Below are 23710 nucleotides of genomic sequence, written 5' to 3'. Positions count from 1 at the left end.
CTAGGCAGATGTGTTGAATAATGAAAGATCAGCAGTGGTTGTGCATTAATTGAGGGGTGTGGAGTATTTCCAGGAGATAGAAAGTCCTATTTATTAAGGTGAAGTGAAGATGGTAGAGGTTCAATTTGACGAGCAGAGGTTTGATCGCATAAGCAGCAGCCAGATTGGATGAGCAGAGGTTCGATCTCATGAGCAGAAGCTTGACTGGACAAGCAGAGGTTCGATCAGGTAAGCAGTGACCCAACTGGACAAGCAGAGGTGCATTTGGATGAGCAGAGGTCCAATCATGTGAGTTGCGGGGAGCATCAATATCATGATAAGAGAAGGTCTGTGGCAAAAAATACTGTCTGCGATTTGCAGTGTGGGAACGGGCCTCTGCTTGCGGCCTAGCAGAAATACATAGTTGGTGAACTTCTGTTTATGTGATGACCACCCCTAGTAGCGTGAGCGGTCTGATGAAAGTCTGTACTGATTCGACCTACACACTGTTGGCTGACAGGTCATCAGAAAATACTTGTTACCACCCGTTAATGTGTATTTATGCAGATATTTGTATATACAAATGTCTATTGTATCTGCTTTTTGTGAATATACAATAGATGTTTAGCTGTATTTTGTGCACATCCTTTAGCAAGTTGCCCAGCAGAGGGTAAATTGAGTAGCACAAAGTTTAGTGAGTCTCAGTGACATTGGGTGTTGTTTCAGGCACTGGCGTACACAGACAGAAAAGGGCCCATGTGCAAGAACAAAATATGGACCCTTTGCAGCCCAAGACCTCCTAAAAAAATCTTCTGTTTTGGAGGAAGAAATAGGCCCCGTTACCTCTTGGGCCCCTGTGAGTCTGCACAGGTTGCACCAATGATATATGCACCCCTGGTTTTAGGGACAGACAGGGACAGTTAGTTGACAACTAGGTTATCTGTGTCGCACTCTTCAGTGCAGTAGCGCTGGATTTGCTGTTTTTAGGGCAGCATTCAGTATACCATAGCCAAGACTAAGGCTAGACTGTAGTTGTAATAAGAAGCAGGGAAATCCCTGAAGAGCCCTTGCAAGATGTGCCATTAATTAAGAGAGACCGTCATCTGCTGGCCAGGCGAATTCATTGGAAACCAAATTGTGTTGGAAGATTTGCAAGGTTAGTGACTTTGTGTGCTGGACCTGATAAAGTGACTCAAAGCCCTGGGTGCCAAACCACACCCAAATTTGGCATCAGGGAAGAGAGTGGAGCAGACGTGCTCCAGGGATGTCACTGAGGCCAGCATAACAGGCCTCAGTGGAATGTCTACGCCATCAAGGTGTAGGCCAATGTTTGAAAAGGCTTGGATCCACATAGGAGGACTCTGAGCTATGCCTGCAGTAGTCAGGACCAGGATTCGTGCCCAATGCCAGTAAAGCTCAAGAGACCAGACATCAGCCGTTAAGAGTCGAGGCCTAGTTCACTCCTAAGAGACTTCTGTCAACGGTCAAGCCAAGAAGATCCGTGAGGAGGCTGCAACATTTGGGACACACCTGTGAATGCGAAAGGACAGTGTGTATCGCTCTCATGATTGGGCGCACCACCGTTGTGAACAGGACATTAATGTTAGACAGAGAAAGACTTCCTTTGCTTTTCCAAGTTTACTGTTATCTTTGTTTGAATGTTAACCTGACTAGCTACTAATGCTAATTCTTTACAGTTACTTTAAATCACTGTATATAAATAGAACTAAAATCATCCCTGACTGTTTTCGCCTTGTGCCTCTGTGCGTTGCATCCAAACAACTGCATTACCTAGCCACAGGACCCAAAAAACGCAGGGATAACACTATATTGTCTGAAATGTTATTACTGCAAAATTGTCTTTTTCTTGTATTTTGACTTGCCTTGCTAACTGTGTAAAAAATAACCTGTCGATGTCCTCTGTGATACTACATCCACGTACCTTCTTTCATATTGAGAAGAGCACAGTCCATAAAGTGTTATCCTCGCTACACACTCTGGCTCCTAGTCTTCAATGGTGAATAACCATTTTGTCATACTTCCATGAACTGTAATTTAGATAATTAATTGAAACCATTCTATCTGTATCTATGTAGTCATTTATGCTGTGCAATGTATTTGTCATATATTTTTCAATTGGATTGTATAGCTGGCTTGTTGTTGTCATAGGGAAGTCAAGGCTCCCCTGGAAAAAATGGCATAGATGGCAAAGATGGAATCCATGGAACACATGGACAAAAGGTAAGAACATAGTTTCTTTATATTTGATATTATAGTTATCACATGAACTACAATCCAATATTGTGTCACGTGTGACAATAGAAATAATACTTTTGTAACATTTGTAACTGAAAATATAATATTTTTCGTAACTTATTCAAATGTCTATAGAAAAGAAATGTGTAACTCCGAATGTTTTCTTACAGTAAATTATACCACTTCCAAATCATATTTATTACTTACTTTCAATCTGAGATATCTGCAGATTGTAAGGGGAAATGTAAACTTGTGCTGCTTTCATTGTAAAATCTTTACGCTATGCCGCAGAATGGAAAAAAAATTCCCTCAAAGTTATGGCAACAAAGTTGCCCATTAGATTCAAGGACCTCTAAAAAAGTTTTAGATTTTCGACTCAGAAACACAAAACTGTTTTTTCTCAATTCCAGATTAACACTCATATATTCATATAATGCACTTTCATTAGGAATATGGAGTATATGTAATAAATCATTGTATAAACAACAGTTACAAGAAATGAATACGAATATGTACATTGTGTGTAAATGTATACAATTTGTTAATTATTTCGATATTTAAACATGGATTTTATGAATTGCAGGGAGAGCCTGGAGACAAAGGAGAGCCAGGCGAGGTAAGTAAATTATGGTTTGCTATCAATAAGTATGTAATTTGCTCTCCATTTAAGTCAATAAAGAAATAAATCCTATTCTTTTTGCATTGTCTATGCATAAATAACATTTATATTATTTATTATGTTAGTTTTTATGACTTTGCAACGTTTATTGAATTACTTAAATAAAAGATTTTTGTTTTGTATATTTGTGTTTGACAACATCATAATTCTAACTCTGAATATTTCTACAGAGTGTAATATCTAAAGCTACAGGGGTAAAGGGTGATCGTGGTGATATAGGACCAATGGGGCCCCCTGGGCCACCAGGACCACAGGTATGGACCCATACTTTAGATTTTGTTGTTAGTTAAACTGTTGTACTGTAAGAATACTGTTGTAATAAAAGCTTGAATAGCTGATAACTGTAGCTTTGCTTTCTCCAAAGCTTTTTTTTAATTTACATTGTTTTATCCATTAAATCAGTGATAAATTATTTGGATGTTTATAATTGCAGATCATATTGTTATGGAAACCATTGCAGAAATTAGATGTCTTGTTAAAATACTTATCCAGTGTCATCTTATTTAAAAGGATATGATTGTCTCGTGAACACAATAAAATAAATATAGCTACAAAATGTAAATCTAATTATGTGATCATCTTCCCAATTCATAACAAGCAGATATGTAAATGTACTTTAGCTTGTGATATTCACATGAATTTCCCTTTCACTTTTTGTATTAAGGGTGTTCCTGGGAAAAATGTTGAAATGAAGGTAAGGAGATAAGTCTTGCATCCAAGCCATCAATTTGTTTGTTTCATACATGTATTATATTTAGAAAGTGAAATACATAAAGAAGAGAGGCATACTTGATATATTGGATACAAAAGGAAAAAAAGAAAACTTTGCCAAAACATGGGCAGAAAGTGCTATGATGAGATGTTAACATTACTCAAAAAGTAAAGTATTAAAAAGAAAATTTATATTCTATGTATACAAGAAAGATTCAATAATGACAAAAGTTCCGAAAATCAGAATTGGTATTCAGTGGTAGTCTAGGGTGGTGAAGGGGAAAATGGGAACATGCCTGGTATTTAAGGTCAATGAAGGCACTTATCAGCTAAGTTTTAGGGAAGAGGCGTAGCTAGGGGTTCAGCTCGAGGGGGGGGGGGCGAAACATCTGAATGGGCCCCTAACCTCTGATTACAACTACGGTGGCGCACCCTAATTGTGGGTATAGGCGAACCTCAACAGATGATTCTGCTGTAGCTAAAAAATATCTCCACAAAGAACAACACTGATTTTACTGCCATATTGTGACCATATAGTGGTAGATACCAGTCCTGTATAGCTCCTTGAATGTATTCAGGTAGCCCTAGAAGAAATACTCTTGTCTGGACAAGACTCCAAAGAGGGAAACTGAAATGAGGGAACCATAAGAAAGAGAGGAAGGTAGAATATTACTAAAGAAGAAAATGTGTCCCCTGGCTCATCCGTTCCTCTTTTTCTCCTTCTCCCTCTTTGGGGGTCTTGTTGTCTAGACTAAGTAGATGTTCAGGGGCCCGCACCCATATGTGATTTTCTATACGCCCCTACTTGCTGCTTTTATTTTATTCTGTTTGGCTATTTATCATATATATTCAGCCTCAACTTTTTTTTTTTTAAGTTTTTTAATGGGGTTTTCGTGTTTACAACCTGGATTTACTGATATGAGATCATACAGACTCTGGACTGTTAGTGCCCTAACCCGGCTATAGGACTGTAGGACTGCATTTTATATATATATATATATATATATATATATATATATATATATATATAAATATTATATATACACATGCATATATATGTATATGAAAGAGACATATCCTCATCTGTGTTGTCCTGTAGCCGGGGTCACATCTATCAGTGCAAATTACAGACCAGTCTTGTCCCTCTATCTGAGGCACCAAGAGATTTATGGCAGCTGCTCTGAAGTCTTACAGATTGTGTGATGCTTGGGCGATTCGCACTGACAGACATCAATCTGTTTAAAAGTTCAAGCAGCCGCCATAAATCTACTGTGCCTCAGAGACTGCAGATACAGCACAATAATACAGCTGGGTCTTATCAGGAGGGAGCAGAGCCCTGACATCTCCTCCCTGCACAGTGCAGACACCTCTGATACCGGCAGAAGTTTGAGCTGTTACATACAGCACCACTGTGTCCTGTCCTGCTCCTCTCTGGACAGAAGAAGCAGTGCTGTGTGTCCTGACCTCTCTGGAGCAAACACAACCACACAGCTAGCAATGTGGACATGTCTGCTGTATACTGAAGGCAGCAAAAAGGTACAGTGCTGGCACCCAGCGTCCCAGGGAGCATGTGCTCCTCTGCCTCTCCCCGGCCACTGCCCGCAGTAGTGCAGGGAGATCGTGTTTCCCTTCTCTACCACAGAGGTTAACTATATCGGCTAGCTGTGCACACTGATATAATTAATGCTAGTGTAGCTCTGGGTGGGCCCCTGTGAGTGGTGGGCCCCGCTCGACCACACCCTCTGCCCCCCCTGCTAGCTACGCTACTGGTTTAGGGTAATGAAGGGGGTAATATTAAGACTTTAGGATGTCTTGGGATATCATAGTCTGATATTCCTGGTGGTCTACTGTAGTGAAGGGGGTAATGGTTTAATAATTGGTGACTATAGTAGTAAAGGGGCTTAGATTATTACCTCTGGCAATTTAGTACAGTGAGTACGTTACTTATAATTCACTTCTATATGCTTCAGCAAAATTCCAATAAAACAGAAGCTGAACTAGGTGAGAATTCAACAGCCAGTGATGATTTAACTGTTGCGTTCTGAATGCTATACGTAGCTGTGACACTATGATGGGCACCAGGGCTGTGGCAATGACTTCTTCCTGTTGTGAGAACAGATTGGGCAGCCTGGTATTAGTTCTACAATGGCAGGCTACCTGGCCTGTTTTCACCGCAGGAAGAAATGAAGTAAAGTCAAGGTTGAGGTTGAGCTCCTATTTGGGGACTAAAAAATAAAGTATAGGAAAAAAAGTTTAAAAAAAATTTAAATTACCCCATCCTTTCCCATTAAAAATAAAGAAGTAAAAAAAAAACATATTTGGTATCACTGCATTTGTATTAGTCCAGTCTATATAAATATAAAATCAATCCCTACATGAAATGCGATAAACAGAAAACTAATCAAAATGCCACAATTGCTGTTTTTGGTCACCTCAACTCATAACACAACTCCATTGATGGAAAAATAAAAACTTTATGAGCCTGGGAAAATGGCGACATAAAACTATTTTTTTACAAACTTCAGAACCTTTTACAACATTTTTTTTATCAACCCTGTCCATATGTCAGAATCACATTGCAGTCACCAACAAAATGGTGGTCCTAAACTATATACTCCCTTCCTCTTTTTGTAAACACCCAAAGGAAAGGGGAGAAGTGACATCAAACACATATGAGCAGATACCAACCACATTTACTGCAGACATAATGTGAGCTTGGACTACAATTGTTTTTTATGTCAAACGTGAGCAACTGCTCTGGTTAGTGTTTAAAAGTTGAAAATATCAATACCTTTTTCTTCATTTTTCATATTTTATACCATAAAAAATTACATATTTGAAAAAAAGAAAATATTAACACTATATATTTTTTATTGTCTTACATTTTTGTTATGATAATTTCCCTTTAAATAGTGATGGCAGATGTCTATGACATGTCAACATTTTCTAATTGGTGAATGGCCCGATTGATCCTTGGAATGAAGTGAAAGAGGAACTACTACTGGCCTATAGCACTGCTGTGCTGGGAAAAACTTTTCTATTCTAGCACTCCTTCATTTTCTGCATCTGCAGTGATGATGAAAACCTCACTCAATGTTAATGGCTTACTTTTTGATGATAGTTTTAGATTTTAGTTTTACATTATGTAATTCTTCGGTTGTGAAATTCAAATTCACATATTTAAAAAATATATATAGTAAAAAAAAACACTTGTAATAAATAATGAATAGCTCTTTGTAAGGATGTTATGTATTCCAAAGACTTTACTAGAATTTTAAAAGATGTGCACTTATTACTTGAATACATGACACATGTTATGTCTTTTATCTCAGAAAATCGCCAGATGTGCTGTATCACAATTGCTTCAATTATTATTTCAATCTCTAAAAGTTTTGGTTCAGAGTGCCATATTGTAAACCAGTGTTGGAGCTGCCTTACGTGGCATACATTATTCCGGTCCCTAAAATGGACCAAAGTAGTGCATGCTGTGATTTTTTACGCGTTAACCAATGTTCTGTGTGAATAAAATAGGCCATGCTTCGCTGGCACACTGACTATAATGTTGCTTTGGGCTCCATGTGTCCGTGCGTGTAACATGCTCCACACAGATAGCACATGGACCGATTATATACTTGTGTGAATGAGCCCTAAGTGGCAACAGGAGAAATTAGTCAGTTGTTCTATCATCTCAATCATGTATTAATAGATTTGCAGTCAGAACAGTGTGCAAGTCACTTACAAGTATTTTCTGTGATGCTGAGTCACTTCTCAGGGACAAGCCATGAGACGGGATAGTCAAGGGGTCCAAGGTCAAAACCCAGGAAAGTACATCATAAACAGAAGGAAAAGACAAAGGCATAGTCAGGTTACGTTCTGAGGTCAGAATACCAGTAGGATAGCGGATCAGAGCAGAAGTGGTGAAACAGACAGATGGTCAGAACGAGTTCCAAGGTCAGTCAACGAAAGATCTACAAACAGAACGCTAGGCACAGAGAGACAAACCACACAGCAGCTGAATGTACGTCTGGCAGAGGTCTGGGAGTAATGGCTCAGTTAATAGCCTGGCAATCACCTGGGACAATGAACGCCAGGAGACATCCAGTACCTTCCAGTCTCAGGTTGGACGGCTGAGCTGTTAATCAACACACTGACAGCTCAGCATACCAATACACCAGGCTGGAAAACTGAGCTGTCAATCAAAGTACTGATAGCTTCAGCACATCCCTATTGGACGGCTATACTGTCAGTAACTGCATTCCAGACACAATGAAGGGTGGAACTGTAACATTGCCTTTGTTTTAGAAAATGCTCACTTTCTCCATTTATTAATAGCTTTCCCTTCCTTTTTATTAGGATTTAGAATTGTTGTTAGAGTCATATGGTATTAAGGTAAGTATAGATTTTTTTAAAAAACTTGTTGTCTAGTGCCTATAGTCATCCTGCACTGTGTAACCTCTCCTTCACAACTGATTAGCAGCTTTCTGCCTATACACAGTGTGCATAGAATGCTGCCAATCAGTGGTGTGGGCAAGATTATACAAAGCTCAGCATTCAGAGAACTGCTAGATCTGCAGCAGAGATAAAAGAGATTTAGCAAAACTACAGCAGCAGACAAGTAAGTGATTAAGTTCTCTGACGCTATATCATGCTGCTCTCAAATGATATAGTGTTACTATAAGTTGAATGCTTGCTATTGCTGCAAATGTACTTCTGGTAATGCTAACTTGCGGAATAATCACTGCTCTGCTGTAATTATTTTTGATAAATTGTGCAAATTGTGCGTATCAAAATTTTGATGTTATTATAAATTCATTAATAATTTTAATTAGCAAATTACATTTGTTTGATGTAGGGAGGGAACTACTATGGTTCATTAAAATGGGCATCATCTTTTTACATTGACATACATCTTTCCTAAAATATTAACTCCTTATCGACATCCGCTGTACATGTATGTTGCAAGTTAGTAGCAGGTGTATGGAGCAGGCTCACAGGGTGAACCCTACCGAAAGTAGGGCTGAGAACGCCAGGTGGCAGAATCAAAAGGGAGAGCGTGGAGACACTCCTTGCTGCAAGCGGTCCAAGGCATGATGGAGGACAGCGATCCACAGCAGCAGCCACAGTAACCACAGCAGCAGCAACCGAAGACGCATTGTTCTGCAGGGAAGCATAGTGGACGTTCCAGCAGCCATTCTACGCAGCGCAGCAGGAAGTCTGACACGATGGACAAATCTCCATCTTCAAAAAGCCCCTTATTGCATCCTATCCCTCCTCCAGAACCGGTACCAGCGGCTGCATCTGATTGGTAAGTGATCTTTGTGAACTTTCACCTTGTAATTGGGGTTCCCTTCTCTTCTTTCGTTATTTAGAGAAGGAAGAGATTGAGAACAATAAAGCACAGATGTTGTCCCATGTGTGATGAAGAATTACCAGTCACCTGGCACAAGAGGCTATGCCATTCCTGCATAGGACAAGTGCTCTGAGAAGAAACCCCAGACTTCGCCTCCAAACTAAAATCTGTAATCAAATCGGAGGTCGAAAGCGCCTTTAGATCTCTCACACAGGAGGAGAAAGTCAGAGAGCAAAAAAAAAGCCATTTACACCGAGTCCTCTAGCTCCGGGGAGAAAGACTTAGACATATCAGATTCTTCCTCATTTTCGGATGATGAAATGGGGGGGTGCCACTGTTTTCCTCTAGAGGAGGTAGAAAGTTTGGTTAAGGCAGTAAGATCTACTATGGGGGTGATAGATCCCCGCCCCAATAATATGGTACAGGACATAATGTTTGGGGGTCTGGGCCGGAGGAAGCGAAAAGCATTTCCTTGATTGAAAACATCCAGTCCCTAATAAAAAAAGAGTGGGAAAAAACTGATAGGAAGAATTCATCAGTACCTTCCCTTTAAAGAAAGTACTCCTTTGAGGATGTGGCATCAACATCATAGGATCATGGGATAAAGCCCCAAAGTTAGATGTTGCAATTGCCAAGGCCTCTAAAAAAATTGCCCTCCCCTTTGAAGACATGGGAACCTTAAAAGACCCATTAGATAAAAAGGCTGATGCTTTTCTTAAAGTGGTATGGGAAACATCAGGGGGTAACCTCAGGCCAGCTATAGCGGCCACCTGTACCGCTAGATCCCTTATGATATGGGTGGATCAGCTAGATAAACAACTACGGGATGGGATACCTAGAAACAAAGTTCTAGAGTCCATTCCATTGATACGGGGGCAGCTGCCCTCTTGGCGGATTCTTCAGCTGACTTAGTCAGATTAGCATCCAAGTCTGCAGCTCTCTCGAACACAGCCCATAGAGTGCTTTGGCTCAAATGCTTGCTGGGAGATTTGCAAACCAAATTAAAGTTATGCTCAAACCCATCGGAAGGAGAGTTTTTGTTTGGGGAAATATTAGATGACATCCTTCGGAAGGCAGGGGACAAGAAAAAAGGGTTCCCTAACTTGGCCACCCCCACACTCAAACAGTCCTTTCGGAGCCAAAAATTCTTCCGTAGGAGGCCACCAAGGGAGCAGAGTAGATGGGCTGAGGGGAAGAGGAAAGATAAGGGTTTCCTCTTCGGAAAATACTCCCAGGATAGGAGGCCCTTAAAGTGACGTTTTTTCCAAGGTGGGGGCAGACTATTCCGTTTCCTTCCGGCCTGGGAAAAGATTTCAAACAGCCCCTGGATTCTAAATCTTGTCAAGATAGGCCTTCGGATAGACTTCCATTCTCTCCCTCACCAGAACTTTGTCATGACTCCCCTACAGTCCTCTCCGAAGGAACAGGAGACCCTGGAGTGCGAGGTTTTGAACCTTGTAAACTAAGCCATTCTCCAGGAAGTTCACCTCGAGAAAGAAGGGAAGGATTCTACTCCCCATTGTTCCTGGTGAACAAACCAGATGGGTCTTACCGGACAAATATAAATTTGAGGGGGCTGAATGGTTATGTAAAAACTCAAAAATACAAGATGGAGTCAATAAAGTCAACCGTCAAAATACTGTTTCCAAATTGTTTCATGACAGTTCTGGATCTCAGCGACGCATACTACCATGTCCCTATACAAAAAGATTCACAGAGGTTCCTCAGAGTAGCGGTCTCAATGAGAGGAGAAATAACATGTTTCCAGTAAAAAGCCCTTCCCTTTGGCTTATCAATAGCTCCTTGGGTATTTATCAAATTAGTGGCAGAGGCAATGGCACACCTGAGAGAACAGGACATTCTGATAGTCCCTTATTTGGATGACTTTCTGGTAATAGGCGACTCGGCTCAACTTTGCAGAGAACAACTAAGCAGAGTAATGACTACAATAGTGGACCTGGGCTGGCTCCAAAACCTGAAAAAGTCAAGGCTTGAGCCAAGGACAGTGCCAGAGTTTCTAGGATTAATATTGGACTCTCAGAAGCAGGAGTGCTGTCTCCCAGTACAAAAAAAGGGAAGATTATAGACCAGGTATTAAAAGCCTCACAGAACCAATCCATGACTTTGAGGAAGGCTATGTCCCTTCTGGGTTCCCTTACTGCTTGTTTGCCAGCAGTTCGGTGGAAACAGCTACACACCAGGGACCTCCACTGGGACATTCTTAAGAACCAGGCTTCATTAAAAGGTCACTTAGAGGAACACATGACTGTCTTTGACCACTATTCATTCCTTAAATTGGTTGGGAGATATCAGCAATCTGTCCAAAGGGGTCCCTTGAGTAACGAAGGTGTCCTGGGTAGTTACCACCAATGCAAACCCCGTTGGATGGGGGGCTCACTTGGGTGACAGGGTTTCTCAAGGGATTTGGAGAGGCCAGGAGCTCGAGGTTTCCTCAAACCAGAAGGAGCTATTGGCAACGAAGTACACCCTGTTAAAATTCCTGAATACTCTGCAGGGTCATCATGTGTCAGTATTTTCAGAATATCGGGTTGCAGTGGCCTATATAAACCATCAAGGGGGAACCAGGTCATGGGCCCTAATGGACATAACACCCCAGATTTTCAGTTTGGCAGAAAACAATTTCCTATCCTTATCGGCTCTACACATTCGTGGGGTAGAGAACCAAAAGGCAGATTTTCAGATTTTCTGAGCCACACTCAATTAAGACAGGGCGAGTGGGCTCTGAACGAATCTGATTTCAAGCAGATTGTGGAAATGTGGGGCTTCCCAGGCATAGATCTGTTTGCCAATATCAACAATAAAAAAAGGTAGAAATTTTTTGCTCTCTAGATCCTAGATGCCTTTATGATTCATTGGAATCAGTGCCTAGCCTGAGCCTTTCCCCCGGTCATTCTCATCCCAGCGGTTCTAAGAAAGATCAGAGAGGACAAATCAAGAATAATACTGATAGCCCCATTTTGGCCAAAAAGAACTTGGTTCTCCTGGCTGAGGATGTTGATCACCGATCCTTGGGTTCTACTGGAACTTCCGGACCTTCTTTCTCAGGGACCGGCATTACACCTTCAGGCAGCAAACCTTCAGTGTGGAATTTGAAGGCGTGCTGTTGAGGGACAGAGGGTTTTCACCAAATTTAGTTTCCACCCTGCTAAAGAGTAGGAAAATTGTTACCACGAGAGCTTATGGTAAAACCTGGAGGAAATTCCTGTCCACCTCAGGGATAAGAATCCAGGATGGGGTTCCAATTACAGCAATCCTGGAATTTCTGCAGAAGGGGTTGGAACAAGGCCTGGCGACCAGCACCTTTAAAGTCCAGATGGCAGCCCTAGGGGCCCTATATAATCAGGACATAGCAGGCAATCAATGGGTGGTGCGATTTATTAGAGCCTCTGCAAGGTCTAGGCCAATTGTTAGCCAGAAGCTACCGCCATTGGATTAAAATCTAGTCCTAATAGCCCTAACAGGTCCTCCGTTTGAACCATAGGGAAGAAGAAAGATTCTACACCTTAGATGTTAGAAGATATTTGGTTCAGTACCTAGAGTCCACCAAGGGGTGTAGGAAAGAAGGATCTCTGAAGGGACTCAAGCCCTCCAAAAGTACCTTGGTGAGATGGATAAAAGATGCAATAGCCTTGGCCTACTCATCTAGTGGGAATATCGCCACCGAAGGTCTGAAATCTCATTCTACAAGAGCGATGGCAACCTCCTGGGCAGAAAGGTCGGAGGTATTAATAGAGCAGATCTGTAAAGCTGCCACTTGGTCATCAACTTCTACCTTTTTCAAGCACTATCGGCTGGACCTACCTCTTCTTCTGACCTAATCTTCGGGAGAAGGGTTCTTCAGGCTGTGGTCCCTCCCTAAAGTTACAACTCTCTGCAATTCTTTCCATGGTGCTGTCATGGGGGAAGGAGAAAGTCATAGCTACTTACCGGTAACGGGATTTCTCAGAGGACCCGTTTATTCCCTCTCATCACGTGTGTGGTGAGCACGTTTTCACTATTTGTAGTGTGATTTATGTATAGACACTGGGTGGTTTTTCTTCTGATAAGCAATGTGATAAAGATATATAATTGTTGTCATTAACCTGGAGGTCCACCTATGCTCTGTAAACCAACTGATGCGAGGGAGAGGTACCACCCTTTTTATCTGTGGGTTCCCTGTCCCTGAAGGACGGATCTCCTCTCTCCGTGGTGCTGTCATGGGCTCTGAGAAATCCCGTTACCGGTAAGTAACTAGAGTATGTCTTTTTCTCTTGCTTTTTAGTACACTATGTGGTAAAATGAATGGTGTCATTCAAAAGTACAACTCATCCCACTAAATACTAGCCCTCATATGTCTATGTGTACAAAAAAAATATAAAAAAGTTATGACTCTTGGAAGACGGACAGGGAAAGGGTTAGGACAGGTGCCTGTGAGCATGTGCGACCAAAAGCTCCACTGCTGTGACCTAAAGATAAAATGTACCACTTACTGTCTTGAGTTCACAGCAGATCAGTTTCCTACTGCACATGCTCACATGCACCTGCCCTATTAACATTCTAGGACAACTTGCTATCACTGTAATAAGATTGCTCCCATTTTAATGCACTACAGTGATTATAGTGAAATGTGATTTGTCATTTAAACCAATTTAGGAATTGATTTATAATAATATTTTATTTAATTATTTTCTATTCCAAGAAAAATCTATGTAATTCAGAGGAAGCCTCATGAAGTGATCATATTAACAGTAATTTTTCAAATACATATCATTTAGAAGTTCATGGAAAACCTTGGTTTTCCAGTGATAGTATGTTGGTTTTAGGTAATATTGCATGGAGGCTTCCCCATTCTCCCCTCACAGAAGATGTCTGGGAAGAAAAGGATCAGATGGTTTGAATTAAGATCCACAATTCTGTTTAACTCAAGGGAGTTAAGATGCTGCCACGGGTTTCTGGCAGTGGCCTTCTCCCCTCTCATTACTGAAAACACATAAATGGCCAATCTGAGCGTTCTAGTGTATTGGGCATTCGTGAGAGATAGCTATGGTCCAAAGCTTGTTTGGTTGCAGATATCTGAAGTATATAAGCACACGTTTAATTAGTAGATGTTGTCTGTTAGGTTAGTTATTTCTATTATTACTTTTACATTCTAAATGAAATCAATGTATTATTCTGTTTTAGTTAAGTCTCTTGAAGGAATTAACTGATCATCTTGTACAAAATGGAGTTACAGATTTATTTCAGCATTTCTCAATCTCTAAGAAGGATCGGACAGCAAAGAAGAAACAGAATTTAAAACATACAGAAGACAATTTTGTAAGTTGCATACATTTACACCAAAGAAACCGAATAAGACAAACCGAATAAGACAAAACAATAATAAACTTAAAATGTAAAATGTTACCATGGAAAAATATAACAAACCTCTTTTGAAAAATATACATTAACCCCTTTCTGTCATTAGACGTACTATTCCGTCCATGTGGGGTGGGCCCTACTTCCCAAGGACGGAATAGTACGTCATACGCGATCGGCCGCGCTCACGGGGGGAGCGCGGCCGATCGCGGCCGGGTGTCAGCTGCATATCGCAGCTGACATCCGGCACTATGTGCCAGGAGCGGTCACGGACCGCCCCCGGCACATTAACCCCCGGCACACCGCGATCAAACATGATCGCGATGTGCCGGCGGTGCAGGGAAGCATCGCGCAGGGAGGGGGCTCCCTGCGGTCTTCCCTGAGCCCCCCGCAGCAACGCGATGTGATCGCGTTGCTGTGAGGGTCTTACCTCCCTCCCTGCCTGCTCCAGACCCGGATCCAAGATGGCCGCGGATCCGGGTCCTGCAGGGAGGGAGGTGGCTTCACAGAAGCCTGCTCAGAGCAGGCACTGTGAAGCAGCCTGCACTTCTCTCAGATCGGTGATCTGTCAGAGTGCTATGCAAACTGACAGATCACCGATCTGTATTGTCCCCCCCTGGGGCAAAGTAAAAAAGTAAAAAAAAAAATTTCCAAATGTGTAAAAAAAAAAAATATATTATTCCCATAAATACATTTCTTTATCTAAATAAAATAAAAAAAACAATAAAAGTACACATATTTAGTATCGCCGCGTCCGTAACGACCCGACCTATAAAACTGGCCCACTAGTTAACCCCTTCAGTAAACACCGTAAGGAAAAAAAAAAAAAAAACGAGGCAAAAAACAACGCTTTATTATCATACCGCCGAACAAAAAGTGGAATAACACGCGATCAAAAAGACTGATATAAATAACCATGGTACCGTTGAAAACGTCATCTTGTCCCGCAAAAAACGAGCCGCCATACAGCATCATCAGCAAAAAAATAAAAAAGTTATAGTCCTGAGAATAAAGCGATACCAAAATAATTATTTTTTCTATAAAATAGTTTTTATCGTATAAAAGCGCCAAAACATTAAAAAAATGATATAAATGAGGTATCACTGTAATCGTACTGACCCGACGAATAAAACTGCTTTATCAATTTTACCAAACGCGGAACGGTATAAACGCCTCCCCAAAAAGAAATTCATGAATAGCTGGTTTTTGATCACTCTGCCTCACAAAAATCGGAATAAAAAGCGATCAAAAAATGTCACGTGTCCGAAAATGTTACCAATAAAAACGTCAACGCATCCCGCAAAAAACAAGATCTCACATGACTCTGTGGACTCAAATATGGAAAAATTACAGCTCTCAAAATGTGGTAACGCAAAAAATATTTTTTGCAATGAAAAGCGTCTTTCAGTGTGTGACGGCTGCCAATCATAAACATCCGCTAAAAAGCCCGCTATAAAAGTAAATCAAACCCCCCTTCATCACCCCCTTAGTTAGGGAAAAATAAAAAAATTAAAAAATGTATTTATTTCCATTTTCCCATTAGGGTTAGGGTTAGGGCTAGAGTTAGGACTAGAGTTAGGGCTAGGGTTATTGCTAGGGTTAGGGCTAGGGTTGGGGCTAGGGTTGGGGCTACAGTTAGGGTTGGGGCTAAAGATAGGGTTAGGGTTTGGATTACATTTACGGTTGGGAATAGGGTTGGGTGTGTCTGGGTTAGAGGAGTGGTTAGGGTTAATGTTGGGATTAGGGTAAGGGGTGTGTTTGGATTAGGGTTTCAGTTATAATTGGGGGGTTTCCACTGTTCGGGCACATCAGGGGCTTTCCAAACGGGATATGGCATCCGATCTGAATTCCAGCCAATTCTGCGTTGAAAAAGGAAAACAGTGCTCCTTCCCTTCCGAGCTCTCCCGTGTGCCCAAACAGGGGTTTACCCCAACATATGGGGTATCAGCGTACTCAGGACAAATTGGACATCATCTTTTGGGGTCCAATTTCTCCTGCTACCCTTGGGAAAATACAAAACTGGGGGCCAAAAAATAAGTTTTGTGGGAAAAAAAGGATTTTTTATTTTCACGGCTCTGCGTTGTAAACTGTAGTGAAACACTTGGGGGTTCAAAGTTCTCACAACACATCTAGATAAGTTCCTTGGGGGGTCTAATTTCCGATATGGGGTCACTTGTGGGGGGTTTGTACTGTTTGCGTACATCAGGGGCTCTGCAAATGCAACGTGACGCCTGCAGACCAATCCATTTAAGTCTGCATTCCAAATGGCGCTCCTTCCCTTCCGAGCTCTGTCATGCACCCAAACAGTGGTTCCCCCCCACATATCGGGTATCAGCATACTCAGGACAAATTGGACAACAAATTTTGGGGTCCAATTTATCCTGTTACCCTTGTGAAAATACAAAACTGGGGGCTAAAAAATCATTTTTGTGAAAAAAAAAAAGAATTTATTTTCACGGCTCTGCGTTATAAACTGTAGTGAAACACTTGGGGGTTCAAAGTTCTCACAACACATCTAGATAAGTTCCTTGGGGGGTCTAGTTTCCAATATGGGGTCACTTGTGGGGGGTTTGTACTGTTTGGGTACATCAGGGGCTCTGCAAATGCAACGTGACGCCTGCAGACCAATCCATTTAAGTCTGCATTCCAAATGGCGCTCCTTCCCTTCCGAGCTCTGTCATGCGCCCAAACAGTGGTTCCCCCCCACATATCGGGTATCAGCATACTCAGGACAAATTGGACAACAAATTTTGGGGTCCAATTCATCCTGTTACCCTTGTGAAAATACAAAACTGGGGGCTAAAAAATCATTTTTGTGAAAAAAAAAAAGAATTTATTTTCACGGCTCTGCGTTATAAACTGTAGTGAAACACTTGGGGGTTCAAAGTTCTCACAACACATCTAGATAAGTTCCTTGGGGGGTCTAATTTCCAATATGGGGTCACTTGTGGGGGGTTTGTACTGTTTGGGTACATCAGGGGCTCTGCAAATGCAACGTGACGCCTGCAGACCAATCCATTTAAGTCTGCATTCCAAATGGCGCTCCTTCCCTTCCGAGCTCTGTCATGCGCCCAAACAGTGGTTCCCCCCCACATATCGGGTATCAGCATACTCAGGACAAATTGGACAACAAATTTTGGGGTCCAATTTATCCTGTTACCCTTGTGAAAATACAAAACTGGGGGCTAAAAAATCATTTTTGTGAAAAAAAAAAGAATTTATTTTCACGGCTCTGCGTTATAAACTGTAGTGAAACACTTGGGGGTTCAAAGCTCTCAAAACACATCTAGATAAGTTCCTTAGGGGGTCTACTTTCCAAAATGGTGTCACTTGTGGGGGTTTTTAATGTTTAGGCACATCAGGGGCTCTGCAAACGCAACATGGCATCCCATCTTAATTCCAGTCAATTTTGCATTGAAAAGTAAAATAGCGCTCCTTCCCTTCCGAGCTCTGCTATGCGCCCAAACAGTGGTTTACCCCCACATATGGGGTATCGTCGTACTCAGGACAAATTGCACAACAACTTTTGTGCTCTAATTTCTTCTCTTACCCTTGGGGAAATAAAAAAATGGGGGCGAAAAGATCATTTTTGTGAAAAAATATGATTTTTTATTTTTACGGCTCTGCATTATAAACTTCTGTGAAGCACTTGTTGGGTCAAAGTGCTCACCACACATCTCGATAAGTTCCTTAGGGGGTCTACTTTCCAAAATGGTGTCACTTGTGGGGGGTTTCAATGTTTAGGCACATCAGGAGCTCTCCAAACGCAACATGACATCCCATCTCAATTCCAGTCAATTTTGCATTGAAAAGTCAAATGGCGCTCCTTCCCTTCCGAGCTCTGCTCTGCGCCCAAACAATGGTTTACACCCACATATGGGGTATCAGCGTACTCAGGACAAATTGCACAACAATTTTTGGGGTCCAATTTCTTCTCTTACCCTTGGGAAAATAAAAAATTGGGGGCGAAAAGATCATTTTTGTGAAAAAATATGATTTTTTATTTTTACGGCTCTGCATTATAAACTTCTGTGAAGCACTTGTTGGGTCAAAGTGCTCACCACACATCTAGATAAGTTCCTTAGGGGGTCTACTTTCCAAAATGGTGTCACTTGTGGGGGGTTTCAATGTTTAGGCACATCAGGGGCTCTCCAAATGCAACATGGCGTCCCATCTCAATTCCTGTCAATTTTGCATTGAAAAGTCAAATGGCGCTCCTTCCCTTCCGAGCTCTGCCCTGCGCCCAAACAATGGTTTACACCCACATATGGGGTATCAGCGTACTCAGGACAAATTGTACAACAATTTTTGGGGTCCAATTTCTTCTCTTACCCTTGGAAAAATAAAAAATTGGGGGCGAAAATATCATTTTTGTGAAAAAATATGATTTTTTATTTTTACCGCTCTGCATTATAAACTTCTGTGAAGCACTTGTTGGGTCAAAGTGCTCACCACACATCTAGATAAGTTCCTTAGGGGGTCTACCTTCCAAAATGGTGTCACTTGTGGGGGGTTTCAATGTTTAGGCACATCAGGGGCTCTCCAAATGCAACATGGCGTCCCATCTCAATTCCAGTCAATTTTGCATTGAAAAGTCAAATGGCGCTCCTTTCCTTCCGAGCTCTGCCATGCGCCCAAACAGTGGATTACCCCCACATATGGGGTATCAGCATACTCAGGACAAATTGTACAACAAATTTTGGGGTCTATTTTCTCCTGTTACCCTTGGTAAAATAAAACAAATTGGATCTGAAATACATTTTGTGTGAAAAAAAGTTAAATGTTCATTTTTATTTAAACATTCCAAAAATTCCTGTGAAACACCTGAAGGGTTAATAAACTTCTTGAAAGTGGTTTTGAGTACCTTGAGGGGTGCAGTTTTTAGAATGGTGTCACACTTGGGTATTTTCTATCATATAGACCCCTCAAAATGACTTCAAATGAGATGTGGTCCCTAAAAAAAAATGGTGTTGTAAAAATGAGAAATTGCTGGTCAACTTTTAACCCTTATAACTCCGTCACAAAAAAAAATTTTGGTTCCAAAATTGTGCTGATGTAAAGTAGACATGTGGTAAATGTTACTTATTAAGTATTTTGCGTGACATATGTCTGTGATTTAAGGGCATAAAAATTAAAAGTTGGAAAATTGCGAAATTTTCAAAATTTTCGCCAAATATTCGTTTTTTTCACAAATAAACGCAACTTATATCGAAGAAATTTTACCACTATCATGAAGTACGATATGTCACGAGAAAACAATGTCAGAATCGCCAAGATCCGTTGAAGCGTTCCAGAGTTATAACCTCATAAAGGGACAGTGGTCAGAATTGTAAAAATTGGCCCGGTCATTAATGTGCAAACCACCCTTGGGGGTGAAGGGGTTAAAGGTGTTGTGCAAGATCAGAAAATCATTGCTGCTTTCTTCCAAAAATAGTGGTATATTGTTACACCTATACCATGTACAACCTATGATGTGGAGCTGTTTTTTTTTATCCCAAATTATCCGTTTAAAAATGATAAATAACTGTCAGTATGGAAGAAGAATGCATTATAGTAAAAGTAATAGTATTACGTCATACAAAATTTGCATAGAAAAGAACGATGAGCTATAATAGCAAATAATCAAAAAAGTAGCACAATCTGAAACCAAAAATCATTATTGTTGTTTATAGCAAAAACCAATGCAATATGCGATTATTGTGTGGTGTATAAATCCAAAGTGTGCCCACCAATGGCAAAATCTACAGCCATCTCACACCTTGATTTTTCTGTATCACATGCAGGGTACTTCCAAACATGAAATTTCAAATGAAACTGAGGATTTAAATTTAAGTACAGTTCTGGAAAACACATTCACGATCGAAGGTGGTGAGATACTAACACAGGTAAAGTAGCAAAGTACTTGGTCTGGCTAGAAATGTAGCAATGGTATGTCTAATATAACAAAATAGTGATGTTCTACAGAAAAAAAAATATTTTCTATTTCTATGCTATTTTGATAGTTTGAAGTATTACTGTAGTTTCATAGTTTTTAAGGTTTAAGTTAGACTTAAGTCCATCGAGTTCAACCTATAGATTAGCATGTTGATCCAGTTGGTCCAGAGAAAGGCAAAACCCCATGGGGCAGACATTAATTGGTCCATATTAGGAGAAAAAATCCTTCCTGACTCGACATATAGCAATCAGACTAGTTCCCTGGATCTACACTCCATCACAGAATCCAGCACCCATAACCTGTAATATTATATTTTTCAATGCAATTCTATGGGGCCGTGGAAAAAATCAGACCGCACTCGGATGTCATCTGTGTTCTGTTCATTTTTGATGGACTGTTTGATATGGGAAGCTTAATAAACCTCCTTCAGATTTTTTCCAACCAAGAAAAACTGACGAAACATTAATTTCTATGCAAGTTGCTGGTGGACTCCTCTTTTTATCCTGATACGTTTACGTGACCTTGGTTTGGTATTAACAGTTTGAGCATAAATGACATTTTCAGTATTCATATTAATTGTATTAAACTCCCTTTGAATATAGGAGACATATGATGGCAAAAAAGAGCAAAAGAAGAAGAAAAAAACAGATTCTGAACCTGTCGGTGTTATTACAAATGTGGTCACAGAGGAGCAAGAGGAAAATGCAGAAGAACATGCTCCTCAGATAAATATAGAAGAAAACATAGCACTACCTACACAGGTAACCACTACTGCAGCTGAAGATGGTCCATTCATCATAACGCAATCTGCTGTGCAATCAGAGCGACCAAGTAGGAGGCAGGACAAGGTAAATTTTTCTGTATTTCTTTCTAATTATGAAACACAATTGTGTTACAAAATTGGCCTTGTATCTTATATAAGAAGTTGTATACACAATGCTGATAAGTTAACAGATTATCTTCAATGCTTTAAAGGGAACCTGTCACCCCGTTTTTTGAAGATGAGCTAAAAATAGCGTTAAATAGGGGCAGAGCTGTGCTTTACATTAGTGTCTTTGTGTGCCTTTATTACCTACCTATGCTGCCGAAATACCTTTGTAAAGTCGCCGTTTTCTGCTGTCACTCACGCTGGTCTGGTCCTATGGGTGTGGTGACAGCGCTGTTTCTCCCCCAGATCAGGCTCATCATTACGTTGGTGGCGTAGTGGTGTGCGCATGTCCAAAGAGAATATCCACTGCCCAGGAGATGAAAAACAGCGCGCTCTGCGCTATTCAGCCATTTACCGGTGGGCGCGGCCATCTTTCCTGTGGCCGCGCGTGCGCAGATGGAGCGCTCTACTGCCCGGGGCTTCAGGAAAATGGCCGCCGCGATCTCCATCTGCGCACGCGCAGAATCCCGCGGCCATTTTCCTGAAGCCCCGGGCAGCAGAGCGCTCCATCTGCGCACGCGCGGCCACAGGAAAGATGGCCGCGCCCACCGGTAAACGGCTGAATAGCGCAGAGCGCGCTCTTTTTCATCTCCTGGGCAGTGGATATTCTCTTTGGACATGCGCGCACCACTACGCCACCAACGTAATGATGAGCCTGATCTGGGGGAGAAACAGCGCTGTCACCACGCCCATAGGACCAGACCAGCGTGAGTGACAGCAGAAAACGGCGACTTTACAAAGGTATTTTGGCAGCATAGGTAGGTAATAAAGGCACACAAAGACACTAATGTAACGCCCAGCTCTGCCCCTATTTAACGCTATTTTTAGCTCATCTTCAAAAAACGGGGTGACAGGTTCCCTTTAAGCCCCCATGCACATTAACTAACTTTGTCTAAAACAGCCAATATTGATGGTTTTGCCAAAAGTTTAATGTGTATAGAGGCCGTTTAGTTTGCCCCAACAGATGAAGCCATGGAGATAATGATTTGGCATATCCGATTTCTGACTTCCCTTTTGTTCACTTAAAAAAAGCTACCAGAGATGTCTGATAGCAGGTCTCTCATAGAGAGCAGAACAAGCACTGCAGTGTATGAGAGAGTCGGGGGTGATAGCTATAGGCTAAATTTGGTCAAACGATGGTTAGGCCGACAGCTGTCTAAAGTGAATGGAGGACTTTGGGCATTGGGCAGAATAGTGGCCTAGCGGTTAGTACTTTTGCATTTCTGGGTATTGGATTCCATCAAGAGCAACCTCAGCCTGCAGGTTGTATGTTCTCTCTGTTTCCATGGTTTTACGCACACTTCTGTGTCCTCCCATAATATAAAAACATACTGATTGGTTAGTTGGCTTCCTATTAAATTAGCCCGTATTTGTATTTCTAAGATCATGAACTGATTATTTATTTGCTTTTTTTGTTTTTTTGCTCATACAGTGCCACCATATTCTATAGCAATGTTCAGAAGTTTTCAAAATTAACAACAAGGGCTCTTAATGTCGAAACATTTTGTACATTGCTGCGGAAAATGTTGACACTGTGCCAGCACATAAATAATCAGTTAAAACTACAGTTATTTGATTTTGTTATATTTTTAGGAGTCTAGAAAAGAGAATAAGAAAAAGAGCCGTCTGGAAAAAACAATCACTGATGGAAGGCAGAGTACTGGAAATGACCGGGAAATAAACAGAAGCATTGTGCAACCTGCCACTACCCCAATAACAACTGCAACAGAGATGGACACATTAGAAATTGTAAATGAGGACGATATCAACCATGAGATTTTTTCTGACCATACTACAACGGTAGAGACGCAGACAAAAGCTCCTTTGAAGGTAAAAAGCTGTGACAAGAATATATTTAGCCCTGCCTTCTTACATAAATGTGTTTTATTAGTCTGTCTGTACGCCTGAGAAGGTATAAGTATTAGGAAGATCATAAAATAAGAAACATGTAGTGTGTAATACTCACTTAAAGGGGTTGTCTGAACATATAACTTCAGGAGGGCATCACTCCTCTGCCTTGTGACTTTCTGCTTACTGAGGGGCGGTCCACTCTCAATTGATTGACAAGTCGGACCAGCGGCATTGCGGCATTGCTGGCCCAAACTCTCCAATGCCTGAAGCAGAGGCATCAGGGGAGAACAGTGACACTGATGATAGCCCGATCCATCCACACTCAGAGCAGTGATTACAAACTCAATAGCAAAAAAAGCCCCCTCTTTTTGTTTTTCTTCATACAGCACTCCACCTATTAAGGTCGAGTGGTTTTTAATTTATCAGGAGATTTTTGTATGTTTTTTTTTCCTGAGACCACATAAAAGGAGAATTTTTTGTAGCTCGGTTCACTTGGTGTTGGTGCTGTGCGGCATCCATTGCTGCCGTTGTGCTTTGTCTGTTGGGTGGTGTGATCCAGAACTGAGGGGGCTTTATCTGTCTGCATAGGTGCTGTGGCACACCTTTGTCTATGCCTTTCCCTGCGTAGTGTCACAGATTATAGATGCCCAGTACTTTACCTAGTCT

The 23710-nt window shown here is 41.3% G+C and overlaps 1 protein-coding gene across 1 annotated transcript in view; it reads left to right on the top strand.

Annotated features, from left to right (window-relative positions):
* Positions 1-23710, top strand: part of LOC143774986 (uncharacterized) — an 862433-nt gene that overhangs the window by 357053 nt on the left and 481670 nt on the right. Inside the window, exons 59-67 of the mRNA XM_077262800.1 lie at positions 2149-2220; positions 2819-2851; positions 3085-3168; positions 3579-3608; positions 7979-8014; positions 14157-14291; positions 20114-20215; positions 20868-21113; positions 22787-23023. Of these exons, the coding sequence (XP_077118915.1) occupies positions 2149-2220; positions 2819-2851; positions 3085-3168; positions 3579-3608; positions 7979-8014; positions 14157-14291; positions 20114-20215; positions 20868-21113; positions 22787-23023 (975 nt within the window). The remainder of the gene's footprint in view (positions 1-2148; positions 2221-2818; positions 2852-3084; positions 3169-3578; positions 3609-7978; positions 8015-14156; positions 14292-20113; positions 20216-20867; positions 21114-22786; positions 23024-23710) is intronic.

Source organism: Ranitomeya variabilis, chromosome 5 (assembly GCF_051348905.1).
Source record: "Ranitomeya variabilis isolate aRanVar5 chromosome 5, aRanVar5.hap1, whole genome shotgun sequence".
NCBI lineage: Eukaryota > Metazoa > Chordata > Amphibia > Anura > Dendrobatidae > Ranitomeya > Ranitomeya variabilis.
The sequence above is the reverse complement of the archived record's forward strand: the minus strand, read 5'-3'. Positions and strand labels throughout refer to the sequence as shown.